Source organism: Sarcophilus harrisii, chromosome 1 (genome assembly GCF_902635505.1).
Source record: "Sarcophilus harrisii chromosome 1, mSarHar1.11, whole genome shotgun sequence".
Classification (NCBI taxonomy): domain Eukaryota; kingdom Metazoa; phylum Chordata; class Mammalia; order Dasyuromorphia; family Dasyuridae; genus Sarcophilus; species Sarcophilus harrisii.
The window spans coordinates 59,642,541-59,661,431 of NC_045426.1; the positions used below are offsets into that span (position 1 = coordinate 59,642,541).

Here is an 18,891-nt window from a genome sequence, read left to right on the forward strand (position 1 = left end):
GCCAATTGCAATCACTTGCCTCAGTTGTTAACAAAGATTTCAGAGGGGATTGGTGGCCTTTCAGTGAGCAAAGTATGGAATAGCTGGGGATTCAGACCTTGGAAAGAGGTGCTTTCAACAGAAATGAGAAAGTGTAGAAAAGTTGCTGCTCTGGACATGAAGATCTTTGTTTTAGGTATAGTCGAAAACCCCATGGGGACACCCAAGTGGAGATGTCACAAGAGCAGGTGGTAGTTTGGGATCAGTTTTGCAAAAAGATTGGGGTTCCAGAAATTGACCTACTCAAAACCACATGAATCTATGTGGCCTCCTTGGTCTGGATAAGATGCAGAACAGAATCTGAGGGCCTATTTCAGATTCATGATATTGGCAAAATACTAATAGACCACTTTTGCTTTCAATGTGTGACCAGCCCATCTTTTCTTCTCATACATTTCCCCAATGACATAAATTAAAAGATGAGATCACCAAGAAAGTGTAGCGAAAAAGTGATGGATACTGGTATTGGGTAATGGTGGTGGTGTTTCAGTCAGAGAACCAGGATAAAGCAGTGTCGTGGAAGACAAAAATATATCCAGGAAGAAGTGCTCCAAAGTGTCAAAACTACACAAAAATCAAATAAGATGACAAGAATTTAGCACAGTGCCTGACACATAGAAGGTCCTTAATAAGAGGCCACTGGATTAACCAGTTACCTTCACTGGGGATTTCAGGGGAAAAAAAAAAAACATGGTAAGTCTTTTAGGAATTGAACAGTGAATAGAACCTAGAGAAAAATACACTAAATAACTACGAAAGTCTAAATAAGAACAAAACAGCTGACCTCACATTAAACACAATTACTAAGGTTAGATCCTTAAGGTGATGGATACCTAATGTTTACAAGTTACTTGTAAGTGGATAGAGTTCAAGAAATGCAATCAGACTATCATCTTCCTGAGCTTAAGTCCAGCTTCAGACACTTATTTACTAGCTGTGTGATCCTGGACAAGTCACTTAACTCTACCTCAGTTTCCTCATCTGTAAAATGTACTGCAGAATGTAACCACAAACAAGGTCATGAAGAGTTAGAAGTGACTGAACAAAGGTTACAACATTATACACCAAGTGACAGATGTGATTAACTTTGTCAATTGGCTTGACTTCTTAGTAAAAGAAAAGATTCTTTAGGGGGTAGGGTTGATATTGAGAAAAGATTACAGATCAAGTTACATAAAGTCTAGAGCTGTGTCTAATACTATGTTTTGCACACAATGAAAGTAAGTTGAATGAATCTTAGTGGCTGATTAAATTTTGATTAGATTGAAATCTGATGTGAATAAATTTTGTTTTTATTTTTCTTAAAAAAGCTGTACGCTCTTTTGGCACAGAAACCTCTTTTGCTTTTAATATTCCCCAGGATATATATATAGCACAGGGCTAAGGGCCTTTTGTCTATAAAGTTTTTAATATATTTGCTGCATTTTGTAAGATCACAGATATGGAGTTGGAAGGGACCTCATAAGCATTTAGTACAATTTCATTTTACAGATGAAGAAACAGAGGCCTAGAGAGATTAAGTGCCTGTTTAGGTTTAAAGATAATACAATGCTTTTCAGAATCCTTCATCTGATCATAGGTCCAGTGACTCAAGGCAGTGTTCTTTCTGTACTATATACTTCTTCCTACTTTTACTGAGGAATAAAAGGGCGATTTGTTGATAGCCTTTACACCGCTAGCTGCCATCTACTAGGATAAATGTGGGTGTCCTGACTCCAGTGTTATATATTTGTCAAGTAGTACTATTTGCTAAGCACATAAAGGAAAAAAGTTTAAAAAAAAAAAAAAAGACTTGACAAGAAGCCACCAAGAATTTCTTTTTATTATTTCCAGATCACTGATTTCCATATAGAAACTGAACAGTGCAACTCACCCAGACAGGTTCAGTTGTTCAGAAGCTAAGTGGAATACCGCTGACAGGAAAACAAGTGTTACCCCCTACACTCCTTCACAGCTCCCCTTCCAACACCACACTCAGAACTGTAAAAACCTGTCCCAACCACAACACTCTAAAGATTAAAGAAACACCTCACAAGCTGGATGAACTAATTTTGAATTGTCACTTTCCTTCAGGAAGAGTCCTAACCCTACACGACCCTCTTCTGTGAACCAGGCTCATTGGGAATCACTTTTCTCCCTTGAACCTTGCCCCAATGAACCAGCTGAAAGCTTCGTGGAGCCTACTGGGCACAGATAAAGTATCTTAATGCCTCAGAGATAAACACAATGGTTCTGGTCCCATAAGTCTACTAGTCCAAACCTGGCAAAACTAACTGCACATTCCTGAGATACAGATTTTTATATCAAACTCAAACCAGGCTCTGCCCATCACCAGATGTACAACCATGAAAGCCTACAATTCATGACCTCATTGTGCCACTCATTTTGTCAAATTCACATAAACAAATTGAAGAAAATAGCTGAATACGAAACCCAAAGGATGAAAAACAGGAGAAAATTTCAAGTACAGTGGCCTATTATTAAAGAGACATTAGGCATTCCATGTAACAAAATTTAAGACAATTCAAGAGTTAAATTTGGTTTCAACAGTCGCCTTTTTTCCTACCCTGACTTTGTAAATAAAAAGATTACATACACATAGTAGGTTGCAGTTGTGGGGGCAAGAACACCAATCAGAGAAAGAAAAGTTCTTCCTAGCCCAGTATGGCCATTTTTAGCGCCTGGACTACAGAGGGAGAAGAGGTGGGCACAAAAGCTGAAAAATGGGAAACCCTGGAGCAGATACCTTGACAAGGAAGAGTTAGAAATCAGGGGAGCTAATGGAGATCTCTATCACCCCTCTGTGCCGACAGAGGGAAGCTCCCTATGTTTGCTGTACTAAATCTTGGGTCTCTTGTTTTGGCCAGCTTCATACTTGTTCAGCCACCGCTCCATTAACTCTGCACTGCCCCTCCTGGAAGGACTCTTCCGCCCAGACTCCCTGGACCTTTTGGGAGGATCAGGGTCTTCCTTTAGGGGAGATTTTGGCGACATCTTCCGACGGCTAGGACTAACGTAGGGCATCTACGAGGACAAAAGCAAAGCCCAGTCACATCCTGCGCTCCATGAAGCCCAAATAGCATCACTTAAGCAGAGGTGATGAGGGACTGCGGCACCTGGCAGTGACTTAAACTCAAATCATCTTTCCTTTATCAGCAATTTCTCCAATCAGCTCTAAGCCATCTCCTCACAATGCTGACTGGATTCTGGCCATCATCCTCACCTTAACGCCACCAAAGCCATGGACTCTGCTCCTGGGTAGCTAATGGCCAGGAGCCACCTGACCTCCACCCACAGCAAACCTCATTCCCACCAATCTTAAACTCTGGAAACACTCTCCCCTGAGATCTCTGAGATCCCTGTCTGATCTCACATTCCTAACTCTGGGCCTCTTCCTGAATTTCATTAGCTCAGAGCTTATTTTATTAGTTTTCAGGATAAAGACAGAATTATAAACGAATATTCTTACTCTTTGCCTCTACTTACAAGGGTACCGTGCCATTCATAAGAAATATAATAATTTTAGGTGGTTATACAAAGTTAGGGCTCCTAATAAAGAAGCACATTTCTGAAATTAAAAGACTCCAACATACAATATTTACATGGCTGCCTAATATTCTCAGGCTCAATTACTCTTACCTCCTCGATCTCAACAGGTTCAAGACATTGGGGTGTATTGTTCAGGGAGTTGTTCACCACAGTAGAAACTGGATGGAACTCAATGTTCTCTACAGGATGAATCACCTTCAAAGCTTCCTGAATTGGGACCTCACCAAAATCCAGCCATTTAGCAATTGCTTCCTCACCATCCAGTAAAGCAGGCATCCTAGCCAGAATGGCAAATGGTAAAGAGAGGGGGAGACAGGACAATGGAATCTTTTAAAGAACTACTCAAATATTTGCAAGGGAAAGGAAAAAAAATAAAAAGATAAACTACATTTTAACATTTGCTATAACAAAGTCTAATGGCATAGACAACATGAATACATTAACAGTCAATTCAAAGGATACTACAGAAAACTAATGCATTTGTAAAGAAGGATCAAGTAAACAATTCTAGCTTGTACTAACTGGAAGCCAGTGAGGCTTGCTTATTATCAAATATGACTTCATTAACCCTAGAAGACTCGTAGCAGAAAAGATATTTTATACGAAAGATAAAATGAGCCCCAGAAAGGAAAAGATTGTTCAATGTCACAAAAATGCATCACTGATGAAGTCAGGACTAGATCTCCAGCCCAACTCCCAGTTCCATTTCCTTTTTCTTATTCTGTAGCCCTTTAGAAAACAGAAAAAGAAAAAAAAAATTTAAATGATGAATCTTGTAGCTAGACGAAGAAAAAGAACTCCCTGATACTTTTGGTCTCCACCTGAAGATGCTTCTTTGGGTCTCTTCACTTGCCTGTGATGAATGTCACTTAATGCTTTGCAGGAGTCCACTGTGATGATAGTGTAAGAGTAGAGGGGCTCTCCTCCATTTGGTGGCTCCCAACGGTCAAAGATCCCAGCCATTGTTAGCAGCCTCCAGTCATCCCAAACTTCCTCTTCTACTGAGCGGCTGAAGAATGACTGGAAACAAAAGACAGGCAGATCCCAGAACCATATTTTTTCTTTCTGTCCATAAAGACATAGTCTTTAAATTAAAATAATAGAAATATTCTAGAAGAATTCAGTCCATGTCTGTTTTGCATTTATTTTCTTTTATTTCCACAAATAATAATAATAATAATAAATAGAAGAGCTCATATTTAGAAATAAAAGCCTTGGATATTTATTCCCAAGATTATAAATGTAGAAAACTCAGTATGACTATCATGCTTATTTGTACACATATAGTAAATATGTATTAAAGACAACAGAATATAAAAGCATTAATCAAGCATTTACTATATGCCAAACATCATACTAATGCAAACAGAAAAGACTCACTGCTTTCAAGGAAGAAAAAGACAAATTGGGGAAGACAATATATAAAGGAGGGTTCAGTTCATGGAAAATGGAAAGGTCAGGTGGTACTCAGGTTCAAAAGGGAAATAGCAAGGCAGACGAAGTTTCCTGAGAAGCAATGGCAAGGCAGACAGTCCCTGAACGAGTGGTGAATGTACTCCAGGGTCAGGGTGGAGTGGGGCTCTGGGATACTTCCTTGAGGTAGAAGGGGGAGAGGGAAGGGATGGTTTCTAGGTTTCAGTATCCAATGCTTGGTGGACAATGGGGCAATTAGGACTGCAAAAGGGAAAGTACAACACTCCCCAAATGATGATCTTGGTGAATGGGCAGCCCATCCACTACCTTTTTGGAAGAGGAAGTAAGCTAAAAATTTCTCTAAATAGGCATCAGCAAGTTTGCAGCTAAAAAGGAATTTAAGTGGAGGTCCCCTATGGCCATAAAGTAAACTGTGGCTTTAACAGGAATAAGCCTTGATGCTTCCTAACTACTAATTATTTTAAATGGAATTATCATATATAACCTAAAGAGTTTACAATACTACATCCTAGAAAGGAAAGATAATGAGGGAATTAAGTAATGCATGGGCAATGTTTTGAATTATTTTTTCCTTTAGTCTTTGAGTATTCTTGAAAACATTAAGGTGGAGTCTTTAGTCTGGTTAGAAAAGTCTGGAGGAAAAAAAAAGTCTGTCCCATTAGATAGTAAGGCCAGAGCACCTGTGATTTTATTTGTGACAAATAAGAAAAACAGCCACAATGTTGATAATGAGTCTAGTAATACCACTGAAGTGAGGAAGTAAAAAACCCGATATTTTAGTCCCATTTCTGGCAATGACTTCAAGCATATAAGCAAGTTGCAAACTCTCAAAAAAAGCTGCTAACTATAAAATGATACTAAATAACTTTTGTCTGCTGATGTAATACATAGAGGCAAGTACCCAAACACTTGCTGAACAGAGGCTATAAAGTGAAACAGAAGATTCAATTCAGCAAACATTTACCCAATACCAATTATAAGTAAAGTGTTTTGTTAACCAATGGAGGAGATACAAAGATAAATATAATATCATACCTGCTCAGATAAGAGGAATGCTACATGCACAAGTAACTGTAGTACACAATAAATAAGTTCTTAAAAGAAATATAAAACATAAAGATAAAAAAAAGGTAAAATAGTAAAAAAAAAAAAAAAAGACTTGCCATTAACAGACAAGAGATCCCAGAAGAGCCTTGGAGACATTCATTACAGCAGGGTATTCTTTGTGATATATCATCTTTCTATACAATTGTCTCAGTTTCTACAAGTTAGGTTACCCTTCTTGTTATATAACAGAAGAGCTAGTGAGAGTGGGTATCTGCCACTACACACCTGTCAGATTGGCTAAGATGACAGGAAAAAATAATGATGATTGTTGGAGGGGATGTGGGAAAACTGGGACATTGATTCATTGTTGGTGGAGTTGTGAACGAATCCAACCATTTTGGAGAGTAGTTTGGAACTATGCTCAAAAAGTTATCAAACTGTGCATACCCTTTGATCCAGCAGTGTTACTACTGGGATTATATCCCAAAGAGATTATAAAGAAGGGAAAGGGACCTGTATGTGCACGAATGTTTGTGGCAGCCCTTTTTGTAGTGGCTAGAAACTGGAAACTGAATGGATGTCCATCAGTTGGAGAATGGCTGAATAAATTGTGGTATATGAAAATTATGGAATATTACTGTTCTGTAAGAAATGACCAACAGGATGATTTCAGAAAGGCCTGGAGAGACTTACACGAACTGATGCTAAGTGAAATGAGCAGGACCAGGAGATCATTATATACTTCAACAACAATACTAGATGATGACCAGTCCTGATGGATCAGGCCATCCTCAGCAACTAGATCAACCAAATCATTTCTAATGGAGCAGTAATGAACTGAACTAGCTATACCCAGAAAAAGAACTCTGGGAGATGACTAAAAACCATTACATTGAATTCCCAGTCCCTATATTTATGCACACCTGCATCTTTGATTTCCTTCACAAGCTAATTGTACAATAATTCAGAGTCTGATTCTTTTTGTACAGCAAAATAATGTTTTGGTCATGTATACTTATTGTGTATCTAAGTTATATTTTAATATATTTAACATCTACTGGTCATCCTGCCATTTAGGGAGGGGTGGGGTAAGAGGTGAAAAATTGGAACAAGAGGTTTGGCAATTGTTAATGCTGTAAAGTTACCCATGTATATATCCTGTAAATTAAAGGCTATTAAAAAAAAAAAAAAAAAAACAACAACAGGAAATTCAAAATAGAAAATGACACCACCTGAAGAGAGTAAATGTTCCCAAAAGAAAATGAAAAAAAACTAAATATATGAATCTGAAATTCAACACTTCAAAAAGAAAACTAAGCACTGTCAGTTTTATGAGTATGTTAACAAAATGCTGCTGAATTCTCTGGTTCAATTTCTTTTTAATATACTATTGTGTCAAAAGACTAATGATGAAGTATGCTTCTACCTCTCTTTTTAGAGAGGTGATGGACTTGAAGTACAAAATGATATATAATTTTTTTCAGTCATGGTCCACATGTTGATTTCTTTTGCTTGACTTATTTGTTACAAGGGAGGGTTTCTATGTTGTATGGTGGAGAGGGAGGAAGATAGAAAGGAAGTTGATGAGTTGTGAAGATGATGCAAAGAAAAATGAAAAAAAAAGTATCAAAAAATCATTAATGAATATAGAGAAGACAGTGAACATTCTTAAGGAACCATAGACTGGAAATGATATGTTGCTACTCTCATGTGAATTTAACATATACTAAACACCCAACTATGTAACAACAAAAACATTTTTCTGACCACCTTCTATACACTGAAATGTTCAAATTTGTTCATCTTAAGTTCACAGTAAAAAAATAAAACATGTTAAATTATATTCAGTATTTATGCATTGTCTTAGTAGATAAGCTCCATAAAAGGAAAAATGACCACTTTTATTAAATTGTTTCAGTTATCTAGAACCAGTGTACTATTCCATACTAATTATAGCTATTTAATAAATGTTTTCTAATGAGTATACCTGTTCTGTCTTAATTTGGGGGAAGTAGATGAAATAAGGTTGCTTTTCCCCCCGAAACTGCTGCCACTCAAAAAACCCATCTGCCAGCACCACACATCGCCTGCCCTTTTCCAGAGGTATCTGTGAGAAGACAAAATAAAACATATTAATGTCAAAGTTGTTGTTAGGTCAGAGAAGAAGAAAAACAGACCTACCCAAAAGGAAGGAATGATCACTAATACAGAGTAGAAAGAACTGATGCTGTAGAAGCCAGCAAATTTCATTACACCAATTAATGCAATGAATCCTTGATCCTTGAACCAAAACAATGCCAAGATTTTGTCATTTCATTTTGACATCCTACTAACGAACCAGTTTTGTGATTTATGGAAACAGAGGAAAACAATACTGCTGCTACATTAAATTCATTGAATCAGATTGGTTAGAAGAGAATATCTATTGAACTAGATTATGCAACAAAAAGGTCTGGGCATTTAACCTTAAAAAGCATTACTATCTCCCTTCTACCTAAGGACTATCGTCCTTGAACTCCCAATCCTCAAGGGTAACTTACTGCTCCCACCTAACAAAAGTTCCCTTTTTTATTCACTTCTTCAGCTCCTTAACTTAAAAAAAAAATACATGTTTATTGACATCACTGTTATATCACTTATATTTCCACTGTTTCTTTCATCCTACATCCTCTTTTTAGATAGCCATCCTTTTTAATAAGAAATTTGTAAAAAGAAAAAAATTACAACCTAACTTGTAGAAAGAATATGAAATAACACATCACACAGATCTGAAATTATATGTAGTACCTTGCACCTATAGTCTCTTACCTCTGCAATCAAGCAGGGGGAGGTGTCTTCTCATGGCTCCCCTTTGGTGACAAGCTTGAACCCTGCAGTTAATTATTTTGCTATTGTCATAACCACTGACACTGTTGCAGTCATTACCAGAGTATTTATTATTCCATGTGCTCATATAATGCAATTTGTTTAGCCTTTCCCAAAGAATGGGCATCTACTTTATTTGTAGTTCTTGGCTTCCATAAAAAGTACTGTTACAAATATTTTGTTGTATATGTTTTGTTACTTTCTGTTACTGACGTATTAAAGGTATGTGCCTGCCTGGCAGTAAACTATTCTAGGTCAAAGTGTAGAGATATTTCAGTTTCTTTTTTTGTATAATCCCAAATCCATAAATTTCTGAGTCATGATATTTCTTTTATTCTCTTAACTGGCTTTCAAGAAGCTCCTTTAATTATACTTTTAAGTAGCTTTGTTTAGTATGCTGTATCTCTAGATATCTTTCTCTCTCCCCATTACAAAGACTGGTAACCACGAACCTTAACTCCAACATACACCATTTCGGAAACACCTCCTTATTTGGGTCAATAGAATTGGTACAAAACATTTCCTACATTAGCAGGATTTTCTTAAAGAAACTTGTTAAAATACACACAACTTGTATTCCAAAAGGTTTTTAGAAGCTCAAAAATATTACAATGCTTTTTTGGTTACAATCATACTTTGGCTCCTACTTTACAAAGGATCCTAGGATGGTACTTCACAACATTTTTCAATCAATCACACACATGAGACTTATAAAATTGGGTATAGCACATGTAGTGGAGTGAGAGGGGAGAGGGGAAGGAAAAAAGCTTCTGAAAGAAATTTAATAAGATCATTTAGACAATATGGTGGATGTAAACAGATGGTGTACAAAGTGATTTCAACAGTTGGATTCTAATCTAGAGCAACAGGGAGATGGGATCAAAGGGGGGAAAAAAGGGGAAAAAATGGAGTCTACAGGATGGACATGGTCTCTCCAACAGACTAGGTAGAAAAAGACCTAGTTTATCATAACATGTGAAAAAGGCTTTTGTTAATGAAACAACTAGAAAACACTAGTTTACAGTCAGAAAAGGATGATGTCTGTGGCCTTTTAAAGATGAATTCTTAATTTCTGGGGCATACAGGCGTCACAGGTGGCTTCTGAAGACACAAAGATGAGAAGGATTTTCCTCTTACCCTAAGCAAGCCATCCTTACCTTATATGACCGTCTCTCCAGCATAGTTTCACTTCGACAGTTGCTAGTATTGAACTGTATCTTTGAAGCATCAGACTCTCTGACCCAAGATGGGATCAAGCCCCAGCGCATTGCAGCAATTACCCTATCACAAGGATCAGCATCCTGTCATAGGAATAAACACATAGGTGATCAAAAGGTTCTTAACTAAGAGGAACAGAAAGAAACTCAAGTGTAATTTCTCCTTCTACTGGACTTACACTGTCTGTAACAAAGACAAACTGGACAAATGACTGAGAACTCTGGAAAATTAATTTGGCCATGGATGCCGTCTTGGGGAGGGGGAAGGAAAAGGAAGGAAGAAAGGAGAAAACTTGAGAACAAAGTTTTACAAAAATGAATGTTTAAAACTATCTTTACATGTATTTGAAAAAATAAAATACTATTAAAAACAAACAAAACAAAACAAAAAGGAAGCTTGTCTCCAGAAGAGATAGAAAGTAAATATTTCATGACAAATAAAGATTTAAGGAAGAAGAAAATTAATCATTCAACAAGCTTTTGTTAAGTGCTTACATAAGTCAAGGACTGCATTAGTTATCTTTAAGAAAAATGATAAAGACCTTTTCCAAACCTTAAGACTTCAGCACAGTCAATTTCAGTTATATCAAAATGTCCTGCTCTGAGTTATAGCTTCTCTTTTGAGAAATTCCTTTCTTATTTTTAATTGGATCTTTGTGATTACATCAGTATAAGGAACTCCCAGGAAGATATTTCCTCTACCTTTCCCATTTATAGGCTTCCCATAACTCTAGGCACTTGAGAGGCATTTTAAATCTTTGACTAGCTTAGGATCAAACAAGCAGGAAGCAACAAAGGTAGGGGTCAAGTCCAGATCTTCAGGATGCTTCTTACTTCTTCTTTCATATCTCACACCCAGAATTATTTTTCCAATGAATTAATAGCCCTAAGTACACAGTGTCAAACTGCAATGACTTCCAAACACATTTGTAAGACAAAATCATTACTCCACTGTGACTAAAATATTTCAGGTATCTGAGTGCTAACTCACTATAAATCCATGCACAGAACACATTATGAGCTTTGACTTTTATCTATGTTATTATACTAGGCTAATCTAAGTTTTGAATATAAATGCTGTTATCTCATTGGGGATACCAAATAGGAAACAGCTAAATAAAACTGGCTACTCTGAAAACTATAGGTACAAATACTGAAAATACCTTTTGTTTTAGTTGTCTTTTCTCTCTTCCCTTTTGAGCATATGACATGAACAGCTGTGTGGGCAGTGCGGCAGGTAAATAAAAGAGGAACTGATTTCAAATACAGGAGTTTCGAATGCAAATATTGCAATCTGTGCCTACCCCTACTGATTTGAGCTACTGAACCCTTGAAATTTCTTTAATTTTGCCCTAAGCTTTGCAAACTTCTTTTTTAATAGTAAAAATTAAAAGCTTAAAATATGAATCAAAGTGAGTCAATTCCTTCTGATCTTTCATTTGTGACCTGGAACGTACAGAGGCTCATGGTAAAACCTCAATGTTCTTTTGTTGGAATCTAAGATTAGCATTGATAAGTTCAAACAACCAAATATTGCTCTTCCCTTTTATCTGCAGTCTGCTTGCTCTGCCCACAACACCAATTAGGCTAAGAAACATTTGAAAGGAAGATAGAGTAGTAGCTCAGAGAATTGGTCTGAAAAAGAGCAGAAAACACTCCCACAAATCAGGATAACTTGTCCTTAACTGCCTCCAATTTTCCATACTTCAGGTTTCCCTCAAGCAGCATGTTTGATGACATATTTATTCAAGGTTGCCCCTGGTATTCTTATTAAAATAGCAAGGGAAGAAGTAAATAAGGCTAGGAACAGAGCAGCAGGTAAATCTCCCCAGGCAGAAAGAATCATATTGGGATTTTATCTTGTTGAAATAACGAAACCCTGAAATGTAAATTTGATATACTGCTGCCTTCTCTGGAATACCATAAAACAATTCTCTTAAGGCTTTATTGTAAAAAGGCTTGATGTCTTCAAAAACTTATTGGAAAACAGCTCATGTCAAGATAAAATGTTTAAACTTTTTAAATGGGTTTAATAAAACGACTTCTAAATTAGATGAAGTAAAATTATTTTGCAATACCATTCAAATAAGAGAGTGTACTCTTTAGAAATAAAGAAAACTAGAATTTTTTAAAACACATGTTCATTATGAGGCACAGAATAATAATTTGGCATTTTTCTCCTAAAACGTTATTGTATTACAGTATATACACACACAAAAAAAATCCTTCAGGTGCTAATAAAAATCAAAGAATTTTTTTTTTAATCAAAGACTTCTTAACTAGGCCAAGAAACAATGATTACCAGAACCATAAATAAAACAACTACACTTTGGAATGTTGAGCTAGAGCTGCCTATTTTAATTTATCACAAAGAAATGCAAAGAATATTAAAAATAGAGAGCTTTATTTTTGTGATAATAAAGAATTGGAAAATGAGTGAATGCCCATCAATTGGGGAATGGCTAAATAAATTGTGGTATATGAAGATAAATTAATATCATTGTTCTATAAAAAATGATGAACATGTTGATTTTAGAAAGGCCTGGGAAGATTTATATGAACTGATGCTGAGCAAAACAAGCACAACCAGGAATACATTATACACAATAAGAGCAAGAATATGGGATGATTAACTATGAAAGACTTGGTTCTTTTTCCCAATGGTTCAATGAGTTGAAGCAATTCCAACAGACTTTGGACAAAAAATGCTATCTGCATCCATAAATAGGATTATGGAGACTGAATGCAAATCAACACATGCAAAATAAAACTTAAAAAAAAAAAGGATTTTGGATATATAAATTTGCTTCGAAAACATTCAAATATAATAAACATGAGAGCAAAAAAAAAATTGTATGCAAAATGAAGAATGAGCTATCTAAATGAGAGTACATCTTATTAGTATTGTCTGGAACTTAGCACAGTGCCTGGCACATAGGAGGCACTTAATAAATACCGATTATTTTTTCTTCTAAAGTACAGGTACTGGTGAGGCGTCGGGCTTTTGACTAAGGCTTTTCTAATATGGGAAAGCCTGAACTCTGAGATGAGATCTCTAAACCAAGTCAGCTGGATGAGACAACATAACTAGTAAACATTCTAAGATCTAACATGCCAGTCTGAATTGGGGGGGAGGGAGGAGAAGCAGTTACCTTTTCAAAATGTAATCGAGATACAAGCACTGGGCTGTTGGATTGGGGACTCTTGTTGTAGGAGGGAAAGTACTTATGCTCATCCTTCCAATCTGGTAGCTGCTCTTGTCCATAGCTGTCAATGTACCTACATGCCCTCCTGATGGTCTCTACAGGTAGGTGGCAAGACGTTCGGCCACACATCCTCTAGCAATGCTCGGAAAGCCCTTTAAAACAAAGAACAGGTCAAATCACACAAAATTATCTCAGACTTTTATATAAGTTGTCTCACAGTCCTTGGAGGTAGGTAGCACGCATCTTCTCTGCGGGGGGGAGGGGGGGTTCCCTCCAAAGTTGCAGATGGAAACCCCTCCGTATATCTTCCTGGGTCACCCGTACCCAGTTCCCACAGTTCCATAGGCCCCTGCAGCACTTAGCCTTTCTAACTGACTGGCCCATCACATTTTTAGACAATGTAATTTCCTGGGTGATTGTTTTCTATGCCTTTCCTGCAGAATATATGGCTTTCTGTGGCTTTTTTGAGTCATCTGAAATTCTGCTCCTTGTAGCCAAAGAGCATTATTGGAATACTGGTATCAAAAAAGATACTGTCCATGGGAAGAGTGGGAGTATGTATAGAAGAAGTGCACACGTTTAACACACATTGGATTACTAGAGAAAGAGGGTGGAGGAATGGAGGGAGAAAAAATCCCGAACACACGGCTCTGCAAGCACGGATGTTAAAAATCATCTTTGCGAGCATCTGTAAAATGAAGCAAGCAGCAAGCTGAGGGTCGCTGGTGGGCTTCGAATCCAGACCTCTCCAGCCTCCAGGTCAGCTCTGTTTGCAAAGTGGGGACCTTGGCGTTTTTTTCTCCACCTTGCATCAGAGCGGCCTCCGTGAGCGAAGCATCTCCCTCCCTCCGCCCCTCCCACGTCTCTCCCGGGGTCTCCAAGCGCGCCGGCAGGAAGGTGAGGGCTTGAGGCAGGCCCTCCGGGTCCCCGCCCCCGCTTGTCTTCTCTCCCTCTAACCCGCGCTCCTTACATTTCTCCCGCTCGCAGGGACATATAATCCGACATTAACGGATAAAAACCCCTTCAGGCGCTTATCAGCGGGCGACCAAGACAAATTCCTTCATCTCCGCTTTCTCCTCGGCAGATGGAGGCTGATCACGGAGCCTCCCTCGGACGCAAGGAAGGAGGCAGAAATCCCTGAGGTATCAGCCCGCACACAGCAGGCGCAGGATAAAGGCTCCGGCGCGCGCCCCTCCCCCTCCCTCCCCCTCTCTCTCCCCCTCCCCGCGGCGGTTCGGCCTGCCTGCGCCCCTCCCCCTCCCGCCGCAGACGCCGCGGAGGCCCCCGCTCCCCGATCCAGCCCGGAACTCTCCCAGAGACCCCTCACCTCGCGTTCCCCGCGCCGCCTCGCTCCGCGCGCGCGCCCAGACCCCCGAGGCTCGGCCTCTCCTCCCACGCGTAGCCCCACCCCCTCCGCCCAGAGTGGAAGACGGGTTCGCCCCGCCCCCGCCGCGCTCCGCTCCCTTCCCCCCCCGGTCACGTGCTGCGCCCTCCCCTCCGCGGCTCCGCCACCTGTCTCCCGGTCACGTTCCTCTCCGCCTCGCTGCGCATGTTCCGCTTTGCGGCCTACCTCTCGAAGGAAGAGGGGGAGGGCCGCGGGGGGGACGACGGAAGGGGGGGGAAGAAGGAGAAGAAAAAGGAGAATGGAAGCGGGGGATAAGCAAGAGTGGGGGAGGGGAAGACAAGGAGTGGGGGAGGGGCTCCCCGTTTTCCCCTGGCTGCGCCCGCCCCCCGCTGCTCCCCCCTTTACCAGGCCACAATCCGCCAGGAATGAGGTGGTCCTCTTGGCGAGGGCCGGAGCGGTGCAGAGGAGAAAGGGGGAGCCGGGCTGATCCCTTTGAGATACGGGGATCCGTATTTCCCTGACAAGGAAAAGGCTGGACCGAGATCCTTGATTGCTCCAAATGGATGATCCTGCTCCCTCGCTCAGAGGCGAAAAGGATTCTGGGAAACTCAGGAGCTCAGTAACCATAGTAACGGCAGCACAGGCATTGGCTAGCTTTGTCCTGTTTGATACAGCATCAGTTCTGCTCGTACTTGCTTTTTTTAACCTTTCAGCGGCACTTAATATGATTAACTGAGCGCCCCGAACTTCCAGACCAATTAGTCAAATGTCCACGTGCGGCTACTTCCTTACTGGCCAACAAGTTCCGTAGAGGTTTCTGCTTAAGACCTGGAAAGGGAAGTCCAGTGTCACCAGATTCAGGTTTTAGGCAGTAGGGTCAGACTAACCTATTTTCTTTTGTTGTTGGTTTTTTTTTTTTGTTTGTTTGTTTGTTTTTTTATTATGAAACTGATCAAAGCAAGGTGCAGTATACATAATTTACCCACATTTAACAAAGTTTTTCAAATGATATTCTTGGAGACATGTATTTTACAGTAGTTAGGTGGGTTTGGAACTAGCTAAATTAGTGGACACCAAATAAGTTGTTAATGATTAGAATTAAAATAGAAAGGTCATTAGTGAAGTGCCCCAGGGACAGATGTTTGTTCTGTTTAGCATTTTTTAAATTAATTACCTGAATGAATATTGCAGTGACATCCTTATCAGGTTTTCAGATGACTCAAAGATAAAAGGGGATCTGATATGTGGTATGATCATCACAATCCAAATAGATGGGAGCAGAATAGAAAGGTGAGCCAAATTAAAGTTGAAATTTAAAGTCTTACAAATAACCAATCTCACAAGTAGCTAATTAACCGTTTTTTCTGTGTCTGGGAATTTTGATGGACTGCAGAATCCGTAACAGTTGCTAATATTATAATCTGATAGCTAAATGAGCTAATGTAAAATTGCGGCAATGAGAAGAGAGGAGTGAGTGGATAGAGAGCCTGCCTTATACCAGAAAGATGAGTTTAAGTCTGACTTGCTACACATCTCTAAGCAAGTTACTGAACTTCTCAATAACTACAACTCTTAAAAAAAGACCTAATTACTAAAATGGAATACTTGACCATCAACATTGGAAAAAAGGAATACTTTCATTGGAGGTGCAACACACCAATGAAATCTCAGGTTTAGTCTGAAAAAAAGTCAGTGCACAGGACTAGGGAGGGAATAGTTCTGCTTTATTTGCCCTGTCAGATCATACCTGGATTATTGTATTCAGTGTTCAGGTGTCACATTTTAGGAAGTACACTGACAATCTTATGAATGTCTGGAAGGAAGATGACCATGATGGATGGCCTTAAGATTATAAGAGACAAGCTTCTTCCAAGAACTCTGCAGACTTACTGATGAAAAAGATTTTTATTCATGAACGGGCAAGAATGGTTGTCCCAAACAATCACACTCTTAAAATGCCAAAGCCTTACTTTTGTATTTTTCCTGAAAAGCAATTCCTTTCCCTGATTCCCCATTGGCTGGTTACTACAAAGGTTACAGCCAATCTAGAGCCCTTAATTCCCCCACATGGAGCATGAGGCCTCATTCCAATTACATCTTCCATTGACATTCACCTTATTTGATCATAGAAGGTTACAAATAGGTTATTATGTGTATGGTGTGCTTCCCCCTCCCCCAACCTCTTGATGCAGAAGCAACATTTCCAATCATTATTTTCTTTTTCTTTTTTAATTATAGTTTTTTATTTACAAGATATATGCATGGGTATTTTTCAGTACTGACAATTGCAAAACCTTTTGTTCCAACTTTTCCCCTCCTCCCTACCCCCTTCTCCCAGACGTCAGGTTGACCTATATATGTATACATGTCCAAACAGTTATTTTGCTGTACAAAAAGAATCGGACTTTGAAATAGTGTACCATTAGCCTGTGAAGGAAATCAAAAATGCAGGTGGACAAAAATAGAGGGATTGGGAATTCTATGTAATGGTTCATAGTCATCTCCCAGAGTTCTTTCTCTGGGTGTAGCTGGTTCAATTCATTACTGCTCTATTGTAACTGATTTGGTTCATCTCATTGTTGAAGATGGCCACGTCCATCAGAATTGATCATCATATAGTATTGTTGTTGAAGTATATAATGATCCTGCTCATTTCACTCAGCATCACTTCATGTAAGTCTCTTCAGGCCTTGCTGAAATCATCTTGCTGGTCATTTCTTACTGAACAATAATATTGCATAATATTCATAAATCACAATTTATTCAGCCATTCTCCAATTGACGGGCATCCACTCAGTTTCCAGTTTCTGGCCATTACAAACAGGGCTGCCACAGACATTCTTGCACATACAGGTCCCTTTCCCTTCTTTAAAATCTCTTTGGGATATAAGCCCAGTAATAACGCTGCTAGATTAAAGCTTATGCACAGTTTGATAACTTTTTGAGCATAGTTCCAAATTGCTCTCCAGAATCAGCCATTATTTTCTACAAGATCATGCCATGTGAGGATCATTTGACAGAATTAGAAATGGTTGATCTGGAAATAGAAGGCTTAGAGATTTAGAATGTTAGCAGTCTTTGATTGGGAAAAGGGCTGTCACCTAGAAGAGGAATTAGACAATTCTGCTTGTCCCCAGAGGGAAGAAGTAGGAGCAATGAAAGAAAGTTACAAAAACATAAATTTAGTCTGAAATAAAAACTTTCTTTGTATTTGTTTGTATTTGTGTTTGTGTTTGTATTTGTATCTTTGTCTCTGCCGAATGTCTACATTATATTTGTGCTGTGAGTTAGATTCTATTACCTTGAAAGATTTAAAATGCAGTCAGCCAGAAAATTTTCTAAAAACTGTAGTTAGAACACTGGAAAAGATTTATTAATTTTACTCATTTCTACCTTGGACTTTCTGTAGGAGAGTAAGTTATAAGAAAAGAGGTATGAGATATAAGACATTATGCTTGTACAGAAATATGCAAGAGAAACATCTTGTGAAGAAAGCATCCTGTTGTAAATATATCTTCAATTTATAATTAACACCAGACTAAACTACTTGAGGATCATGAAGACAGGAAAGTAGGGTAAAGTTTGTAGCTTAGTTATAGCACACATGCTTAAGTGCTTTATGAATATTAACTTCATGCAATATATGTGTTGGGTTGGGGAACATAAGTAGGGGTAAGTATATAGAAGAGGGAGAAGGAAGAAAATGGGAAATAGGAGAAATGTTGCAGGCAGAAATAGGGCTATCACTCTTGATCCTCCTCTCTCCTAGTGAGAGCCTATTCTGTAACAAGACACGCCTGCTTCTGCAGATGTGTAATAAAACAGATTTTAACTTCACCCCTTTCTGAGTTCAACAGGTTTATTTTTCACAATTTTGGGGGCTCGTCCAGGATCCAAGCATCAAGACTGATCACCACCAAGGGGTGAGGAAATGCACCCTATTGATTTCAATAGCCTATGGATTGAGGATAAGTACTCCTAGTGTCTGAGTGCAGGGACCTTAGATTGATTGAAAAGGAGGGGTGAATTGAAAAGTGGAAAAGGCACAAAAGACCATAGCCACTGCATAAGCTTGTATACAAGGCAAGGCAAAGACAATTGGACTTAAGTATTTATCTTGTGTGGGGAAAGGGTGAAAATTCTGCAAAATCTACAATTGAGTAAATATCAGGGTGGTATGGAATTACAG

The 18,891-nt window shown here is 38.9% G+C and overlaps 1 protein-coding gene across 3 annotated transcripts; it reads right to left on the minus strand.

Annotated features, from left to right (window-relative positions):
* Positions 1-1,843: 1,843 nt before the first annotated feature.
* HMCES (5-hydroxymethylcytosine binding, ES cell specific) lies at positions 1,844-15,306 on the minus strand. Of its 3 annotated transcripts, none has more exons than XM_003762490.4 (7): positions 15,108-15,306; positions 13,304-13,509; positions 10,092-10,235; positions 8,057-8,176; positions 4,442-4,608; positions 3,679-3,865; positions 1,844-3,063 (listed from the first exon to the last, which is right to left on the minus strand). In XM_003762490.4, the coding sequence occupies exons 2-7, from the start codon at positions 13,484-13,486 to the stop codon at positions 2,878-2,880; spliced, it is 987 nt and encodes a 328-aa protein (XP_003762538.1). In that variant the 5' UTR covers positions 13,487-13,509; positions 15,108-15,306; the 3' UTR covers positions 1,844-2,877. The 3 variants fall into 3 exon arrangements, with proteins under 3 accessions (XP_003762538.1, XP_031812293.1, XP_031812311.1); XM_031956433.1 differs by lacking the exon at positions 15,108-15,306 and adding an exon at positions 14,685-14,853; XM_031956451.1 differs by lacking the exon at positions 15,108-15,306 and adding an exon at positions 14,328-14,512.
* Between the last annotated feature and the right edge of the window lie 3,585 nt (positions 15,307-18,891).